Source organism: Oryctolagus cuniculus, chromosome 8 (genome assembly GCF_051225735.1).
Source record: "Oryctolagus cuniculus isolate XC-2025 breed Fujian yellow rabbit chromosome 8, ASM5122573v1, whole genome shotgun sequence".
Taxonomy (NCBI): domain Eukaryota; kingdom Metazoa; phylum Chordata; class Mammalia; order Lagomorpha; family Leporidae; genus Oryctolagus; species Oryctolagus cuniculus.
In genome coordinates this window covers 141506923-141516292 of record NC_142874.1, presented here as the reverse complement: position 1 = coordinate 141516292, position 9370 = coordinate 141506923, and the positions used below count along the sequence as shown (strand labels likewise).

The 9370-nt window shown below is 42.7% G+C and overlaps 1 protein-coding gene across 1 annotated transcript; it reads right to left on the bottom strand.

The window, feature by feature from the left end:
* Positions 1–5948: 5948 nt before the first annotated feature.
* LOC127486008 (sperm-associated antigen 11B-like) lies at positions 5949–9157 on the bottom strand. The gene is made up of 3 exons (XM_051829685.3): positions 8999–9157; positions 7580–7723; positions 5949–6350 (listed from the first exon to the last, which is right to left on the bottom strand). Exons 1-3 carry the CDS (start codon positions 9093–9095, stop codon positions 6217–6219), a joined length of 375 nt encoding a protein of 124 aa, XP_051685645.3. The 5' UTR covers positions 9096–9157; the 3' UTR covers positions 5949–6216.
* Between the last annotated feature and the right edge of the window lie 213 nt (positions 9158–9370).

Below are 9370 nucleotides of genomic sequence, written 5' to 3'. Positions count from 1 at the left end.
AATAGTTCTTTTTTCAGATTATTTGTTGAGCTCTTAGTGTAGGGTTAATCTTATGTGTGTAAAGTTAATAGAAAATATATCTTAGTAAAAAAATAGGAATGGGATTAGGACTGGGAAGAGGTAGAAGGGTGGGAATGTGGGTGGGAGGGAGGGTAGGATGGGATAATTAAAAAAATTTTAAAAAAGCTAGAAGCTTAAGTGGAGAGTATGTGTGAACTGTACTGTGGACAAGTGGAAGACACTGAAGTAAACTGGAATAGCTGTTATGGAGAAAATTCAGATTTTTAAGAACTTTGAAGTTATATGTATTTATTCTTAATGACATTTGGGAAGCTATGGTTTGGTTAATAAAATGAGAACTACATATCATGAGAAAAGCACTCCCTAAGACAGAAAAGGATTATTTGAAAAAAAAAAAAGAACCTTTAAGCATGGATAAAAATCCAACATTGGAAAGATATAGATAGGCATTAAAGAAAGGATAAATTGGTGATCTTCAAAGAAATATTTACAAAGTAGAGAGAAAAGGGAAAGGGCATGGAATTATGAGTGAAAAATAATGCAGAGGGGGGTATTTCCAGGAGCGTTGAGTTTAGAAAGCAGTAATCCAGAAAGAGAAGGGCATTGATGATGGATATAATACGCAAGGTTGGGTGGAAATGAAAAGATACACATGGGAATAGAGTGTTTGTTTCCCAAATTATTAAAGCTGACAGAAGAGAAAAAAATGCTGGTCACTAAACAAGTGTGAAGATGCTCAACTACACAGTCATCTTGGATGAGCCAGATTGACATCAGCAGGGTAATAGAATAAGAGGCTCTGAGTTTCCCTTCTCCCATGGACATTGAATAAACATCCACATGTAGCCGGAGAAACTCTGACACACGCAAATAAGAAAATATCTACACCCAATCAGATAGATAAAGGTCAGACACAACTTTGTCAAAAAAACCAGAAAACAAAATAGCAACAATAACAACCAAACCCACCATATACTCAATGTCTTACAATTGAGAAAGGATTCCCAACTCCCAGTGAAGGTTTTGCATATAATTATATAGAATTCAGGCCTTTATGGGCCCCCCACCCTGAGAGTTTGACTCCTCAGTTACTGGCTCCGGGAGTGGATGAGACTAGGCATTCACAATCTCCAAACAGCACAGAGATGAAAGAGGTGGTGCTAAATAGGCTTAGAAGCATCTCCAGTAGTTACTCCTGGCATCAGTGCAAAGGGAACAGGCAAAGTGCCCTGCTACCAGGTTCTTCTGAGAGGAAGTTTGCTGCCTGCAGACTTCCATGTGCTGCCTGAGGGTCAGGCAAAAGGAGAGGAAAACAAGAGACCTTTGGAACCACAGGGGCAGGGGAACAGTGGGACTACCGGAGCCTGCATGGGATTTTAGAGACCCCCTGTGTCTTTTTCCCTTGCTTTCTCCAGAAATAAAATCAGGTCTCCATCCTCTGCATCAAGGGAGTTTGTCCACCTGTACTGAATATCCAGTTTTCACAGCTCTGACCTGAGAGACTGGCTCCTAAATCAATGAACCTGGAAGGGCCTGGGAACTGCATTTTTAAGTCTCCTGAGACCACTGAGACTAGAGAGGTGGTCTTAAAGGGGCCTGCAAATAATCCCACTGGTGCTTCCCAGGTTTAGCACAGAACAGACAATAACTCTCGACTCGTGGTCCTTCCCAGAAGATGTTTGTCTGCCCTCCCAGATGTTAGAGAGTTGGGTAACCAGTCTGCATCTATCAGCTGAAGGGCCAAGTGAACACCTATCTTGTGGGAGCCTTAATGGGCACTGGGTTACTTCCTCTGTCTTCCATCTGGCTTGCTTCAGTGATTAAAATCCACTCTCCAACTTCTCCCTGGAAGGAATTCTTCCAAAGATTGAACATCTCAATTTTTACAGCTCCTACTTGAAGGGCTGGCACTCAAATGGCTTTGCTCTGGGAGTCGACTGGGCTCTTCATTTGCAAGTCCCCCTAAACACAAGGAACAAAGAAGCAGTTTTATTTCTACTATATATATATATATATATTTATATTTATATATTTATATGTTTAAAGTTTATTTATTTTTATTTAATTTGAAAGGGAAAGGGAGAGGAAATGCAGAGGGAGAGAGAGAGAAAAAGAGTTCTTCTGTTTGTTGGTTTTCTCTTCAAATGTAACAACTGGGGCTGGACTAGTTCAAATCAAGGAGCTAGGCACACTATCAGGATCTCCCACATCGGTGGCAGGGACCCAAGTTCATAAACCATCATGTGCTCCCTCCCTGGGCATGTATGAGCAGGAATCTGGATCAGAAGAGGTGGCAGGGCTCAAATACAAGCACATCAGTATAGGATGCAAGAATCCCATATTTAACCACCATGTCCCCAGTAAAGGAGAAGTTTTAAAAAAAAAACTTCATGGGCACTCCAGTGGCTACTCCCCAAGGTTCTGTGCAGAGCAATTGGGTAAAAATGGCCAACATTGAGTTTCTCCCTGGGAGGGTTTTGACTTAACATCCTGACTTTCCTAGCTGCTCCCAGTGGAGCAGAGCTTTCATTAGTCTGCCTCTGGGAGCTGATAAAGTACTCAGAAGTGTTTTGGAAACCAAGGCAAGCTGTGAACTTTTCCCAGCGTTCTTGCTGCTGACTCACTCCAGAGATGGCTGCCTTGTATATGAGTGCTATCAAAGCTTGTGCACACAGGATCTTGAGGGTGACAAAGAAAAGACACAGGAGGAAAGAGTGTGCAGTCTACAGGAGAAATTCGAAGGAAGCCCACCTGAGACACATGCAATCAAATGATCCACAGTTAAAAACATTTGAAGGCAGCTAAAAAATGTGACTTGTTACACACATGGAAACCTCAATAAGGCTATTGGAGGATCTTTTAGCAGAATCCTTGCAGGCCAGAAGTGAGTTGGGTGATATATTCAAAATGTTGAAAGAAAAAGATTGACCACCAAGAATATTTTATTTAGAAAATTGATCTATCATCAAAAATACAGAGGAGAAAATGATTTTTCTCAGAGAAGCAAAGACTGAGGGAGTTCTCCTTCACCAGATGTGTCCTAAATACTAAAGTGCAAAAGTTTCCTTTTCCACTCATTTGGTTAACTGGGGGTTTTGAACTTCCTTCTTCTATTTATTCATACTATACACACTAGGCTGTTGTGAGCTATAGTCTTCACACTGTGCTGTGTAACACTAGGAACTTATTCTGTCAATGTAACTCTGATTTAGTATCTATTATCCATACTCCCTCTATTCTCCCTCCCCACACCTCTAACAATCACCATTCTTCGCTCTGATTGAGTTTTTGTTTTGTTTTGTTTTGATTTGATTTCAGCTCCCACAAAGAGGGAGAACATGCAGTATTTGTCTTTTCTGTCTGGTTTATTTCACTTGACATGATGTCTTCCAATTCCATCTGTTCACTGTAAATGACAGGATTTCATCATTTTTATAGCTGAATAGTATTTGATTGTGTATAAATAAATGTTCTTTATCCATTATTTATCCATTCATCTGATGACAGACACCTTGGTTGACTGCATAAAAATAATGAAATCCTGACACTTGCAGCAAAATGGATGGAACTGAAGATTATTATGCAAAGTGAAATAACTCAGACATGACTTTCATACATGAAAAGGAGATGCCATATATTTTCTCTCATATATGGAAGTTAACATATAGGGAGTATACAATGTGAAGATATATTATTTGGCATGTAAATGTCATTTATAAATGTCATTTTCACTGAATTGTATACTCTACAAAATAATATATTCTTTCCTCACTTTATGATAATTGTCATGAATTACACATTATGTAACGTTAATATCCCCACTTTCAGGTAAAATAAAAATAAAAGATTAAAGTTATCCAAGTTGACAGAAAGAGGTAAATTCATCTCTGCAGATGATTGTTCAATGATTGTGGCGGCTGTCATTCATTCAACAGTATTTTTGAGGGACAGTTGTGTACAAGACTTGTGCTGAGCGCAACAAGCACAAAGGAGCGGGGTGGGGGGAGGGGGAGAGAGAGAGAGAGAGAAGGACAGTTACATCCATCATTTATCCATCATTTGCTGGTTCAATCCCCAAGTGCCTAGAACAGGTGAGGCTGGGCCATGCCAGGTCTCCCATGTGAGGGCAGGGACCCAATCCCTTGAGCCATACCTGCTGTCTGCAAGGGGACAAATTAGTAGGAAGCTGGGATCAGGAGTGCTGCTAGAACATGCAGGCTCTAAACTGTTGAAATCTTTACTTAATGCATACTAAACTGATCCTCTGTAAAAAAAAAAAAAAAAATTATCAACTCCCAACTCCCAACTTGACTCTCACTGGGATTAAACATGACAATAGGTCTGATCTGATTTCATCATCATTTAAAAAAATCATCTATTATTTTTCACTTTATGTTTCTGTGTGGGAGCAAACTGTTGAAATCTTTACTTAATATATACTAAGCTGATCTTCTGTATATTAAGATAATCGAAAATGAATCTTGATGTGAATGGAAGGGGAGAGGGAGTGGGAAAGGGGAGGGTTGTGGGTGGGAGGGACGGTATTGGGGGGAAGCCATTGTAATCCATAAATTGTACTTTGGAAATTTATATTCATTAAATAAAAGTTAAAAAAATAAAAAAAAAGAACATGCAGGCTCTGATATGGGATATAGGTGTCTCAAGAGACATTCTTACCTGTTACACAAAATGTCCAATCCCCAATTTGACTTTTACTTAGCTTAAAGGGACAGAAGATGCAGCAGGTCTGGTGTTTCAAACTCATTAGGAAAGCCAGAAGCTAAACATGAACCAGGATCCGTACCCCTTCACCCATATATGCCGTGTGCTGCTGAGATCACAGGTGCCTGAAGTGCCTTAACATCTGGATGCTGCAGTCTTGCTTTCCCTTCTGTCTTTTTTTATAACTTTTTTTTTTATTTGACAGGCAGAGTTCGATAGTGAGAGAGACAGAGAAAAAGATCTCCCTTCCATTGGTTCACCCCCCAATTGGCCACTGAGGCTGGTGCACTGTGCCGATCCAAATCTAGGAGCCAGGTGCTTCCTCCTGGTCTCCCAAGTGGTTGAAGGCACCCAAGCACCTGGGCCATCCTCCACTGCCTTCCTTGGCCACAGCAGAGAGCTGGACTGGAAGAGCAGCAACCGGGACTAGAACCTGGCACCCATATGGGATGCCGGTGTCGCAGGTGGAAGATTAACCAGGGGGGCCACAGTGCTGGTCCCACCTGCTGTCTTTATGCCATACTGGTCACACATGCCCAAGGCCAGTCCAGCTGCTTCTTCATCCTGGGCTTCACAGAGAGCAGAGCAGATACCTGCCCCTTACCAAGTGACATTGCATTGTATTTCATCTCAGCAGTTTTGAAAGAATGAAGCTTCACGAAGCAAGACTCAAGTTCACTTCCCAGCATGATTCAGGTATGGGTCAACTTCTACCCAGAGGATTGTTAATAAATGCTTATTGTTAATAAATACTTCTTAATAAATGCAAAATATCAAATAGATGCATCCTAAAAGGCACCATACCTTCCTCAGTGTAAGAGCTCAAACCTTACTGTTTTAAGCTTCATGACCTTACTCTGACCACCCTGACTTTGCATACACCCAATGCTCCTACCTCCCATTGTTCCAGCCACGCTAGCCTCCTTTTACTGTTCCTCAAATGCTTGGAAACCTACCCTGCCCCCATCTAAACTAGTCATTCTCAAATTTTCCCTTGGAGCCCTTTTTTAATTCTCCTATATTTCTCTGCTACGTACACAGTACCCTAAAGGGTGCCCATATTATAGCATACAAAGAATTTTAGTTTTTATTTGTTTGGATAGACATTGCCCCACAAATCCTAATCATGTTTCTAATCCACTCAGTTTCTGTGCCTACAACAAAAGCCAGTATTCAAACAAATTGTGAAATAAAAGAAATACTCATTTGAATGTTAGCCTATGAGAATTTATTATATCCACATCTAATAGTACAAATCATGTAATTTTGAAGATTTTCTATATCTCAAGGTAAGTTACTTTCCTTAAGATTATGTGTAACCAGTTTCTAAATTTTATTTCTGCAGAATACACTACTAAGACTGGCAGAGGAAGCATCACCTCAGGTGTTCAGGGAGTCCTGAACAGCCACTGCTCCAATGTGGCCCAGAAGAGCAGGCAGGCCAGTAGGGCTGGGGCTTCTAGATAAGCAGCATCAGTTCCTACGTAAGCAGCATGCATCTTTTTTTCTGGAGCAGTAGCCTATTTGTGTTTCCAAATAATTACAAAATTCTTGACAGTAGCCTTCGTTTCTCTTGCAGTTGACAACCTTGAAGCTTTCTTCAGGTTCTATATAAAGAAATTCAACATTACCCTTTTAGGAGTATCTCAACAATTAAACAGTGGCCATTTTAATACTTTGGGGATATGGTGAGGGATGGCAAATGCATATGAAACACCTTTCTACAGTTCAAAGCTTTGTGTTCTAAACGACAACACCTACTGCTTACATGTGATTCTGTTCCTTCCAATCTTGGCCATCTCCTCAATAACCTCCTGGGGCTGATAATCATGGCTCATGGGCATGTTGGGAGATTCAGTGACCCCTGATTTCTGCTGGTCTCTGTGCATTTGGAATGAGGTAAGTGCATTTTACCTTTCCTTTACCTTAGGAAGACCAGACTAGACAGTTCTTTGGAACAAAGGCCAAATCAAAGGAATTGAAGATAGGGTGGGATAAAGCAGAGATTAGAGTTAGTAGGATTTTACTTGATGGATTTTACTGGTAATTCACCAACCAACACTCTCTTGTCTTCCTTGCTATTATCTGCTGAACTTGTGACCGGTTTACTCTGTTTCAGGGCAGCGATGAAATTGGGGTTAACAAAAAATCTTGTTTCTTGCTGTTTTCTCCAGGCCCTGATAGATTTGAAGCTAGCAATTTCAGGAGTCTGGGGACAAACCAGGAGCCTGGACCAGCTGGAAGAGTCCAGAAGAGGGTCTATGGGCTCATTGCTCCTTATCATCATTCTGTCCCTCTCCTCACCTAAGTAGATTGCCAGAGAAGTTGCCCTTTTATGCTGAATATTGTTAGTTAAATATTCCTTATAAAAACAAGAAATGAAATAAACACATTCCAAATGATATCCTATCCTCCTTATTCCCAGAAACTATTGCCTACCTCTCTGGGCACCTGGTACTTAACAAATATTCAGTAAAATGCTGTAGAGGGAATGGCTTCCAAGGCCAAGGAAATAGGGCTGTTAGGTGACAGTAGAAGAATGTTACACCAATATTGTTTCCTCTGGCTACTGTGTTTGGCTGATGTCAGGATTACAAATGTGGCTTCAGATAAGTTTTTCTTGGCTCCTAAAGACCCCCATGTTTCATGGGGTCCCCAGCAATCCAGTTCCAAGGGAAACTGTAAGATCCCCATGGTCTTCCTGAAAGACAGGGAAGACCAAGGCATCCATACCGTGTCTTCCCCAGACACACCCCTCTTCCTATACAATACCTTTCCCATATGTTTGCTAATTAAGCATTTCTTGAGTAGATGAACCTGCTACAGTCTTACTTACCATAAAAAGGAGGGGTGCGTGGCAATATGCCATAGTCGTTTTCTTGGCGTTCTGACAAGGGATACCTTTGTTCAGCAGGTGGTTGCCAGGGTTCTGTGTAAAACTCAGGACTTGGGAAGCTAGTGTGCTGGGCACTGGGCAATTCTGTGGGAGCATAAATGCACAGCATAAGGTTCTCAGCAGACTTGTGAGGAGGAGGCACCTACAATCCCAGAGGCAAGGCCAAGTGGGTGATGGGATGAGGTGAGTTGAAAGAGGTGAAATGGGAGTTGTGAGTGTGCACGTCTGTGCACAAGAAGCTGTGTGATGTGCCAACAGCACTGTGTGGAAGAACATGAGCTTGGGCAACTCCTCAAGCCAAGAGGATCATTTGCCATGGATACCACCAGTGTACCTGTTGAAGAGTTCCTAAAATTGAATGTCCTTCTCCACAAAGGGAAGGGAAACACGTGAAGGCTGAGAAAGTGGAGTCAGTGGATGGATGTGCTCTCTGGGAAGCTAGTGCCACCAACATATTCAAAATTTCATTTGCAAACACAGCCCAGAGTCTGCTTCCCACAAGCCTCATTAAGAAAATGTACTCCCGGCCGGCGCCGCAGCTCCATAGGCACACCAGGTTCTAGTCCTGGTCATGGCACTGGTTCTGTCCCAGTTGCTCCTCTTGCAGCCCAGCTTTCTGCTATGACCTGGGAATGCAGTGGAGGATGTCCCAGGTGCTTGGGCGCGTTCACCTGCATGGGAGAGCAGGAGAAGCACCTGGCTCCTGGCTTCGGATCAGTGCAGTGCGCCAGCCGCAGCGCACCGGCCGCAGCGGACATTGGGGTGAACCAATGGAAAAGGAAGACCTTTCTGTCTGTCTCTCTCTCTCTCACTGTCCACTCTGCCTGTCAAAAACAAAATGTACTCCCAAAGCCAGCGTTGTGGCCCAATAGGTTAAGCTGGCACCTGCCACACTGGCATCCCAAATCAGAGTGCTCAGTTGAGTCCTGGCTGCTCTGTTTCCAATCCATCTCCCTGCTAATGCGTCTGGGAAGGCAACAGAGAATGACCCAAGTACTTGAGACCCTGCCACAATGTGGGAGACACAATAGAGTTTCAGGCTCCTGGCTTTGGCCTGGCCCAGCCCTGGCCATTACTGCCATTTGAGGAGTGAACCAGCAGATAAAAGGTCTCTCTCTTTCTCTCCCTCTCTGCCACTCCCTCTCCCTCTCCCACTCTGTCTTCCTCTCTCTCTCCTACTCCCTCTCCCTCTGCAACTCCCCATTTCCTCTGACACTCTGCCTTTAAAATAAAATCTCTCTCTCTACAAAGAAAAAAAAAGGAAAAGAAAATGTGTTCCCAGGACTTATCTTGGATTTCCGCACCCAAACTGATCATTGTAGAAACCCTGGCATGTAGGTTCAGGCCAGCTTGGTTTACCTGGAAACAGCAGGGCCACAAGGAGAAAGATAGCAATGGAAGGGAAGAATCCTGGCTCCATGTCTCCTGAGGGAGCTGCAACCTGGGAAGATTCCATGATGGGTGGGCAGCAGCAGATTCCTTTATAGAACTGGGCTGGGTGAGTGGGCTGGGAGCATTGGAAGAATGATTTCCCAGTCGCAAAGAACCCAGGGGGACATATCCTTTTCCCATACTCATTGGAACAAACAACTTGAGCCACATTTTTCAGGAAGTAAATAATGTGCCTGAATGCCTTTCGTGGGCTTAATGAAGAAGAAAGAACAGAAAAAAGATGAAAGGCATGGAGGAGCACAATCAATATGTCATTATCATAACAATCACCTATTTCTC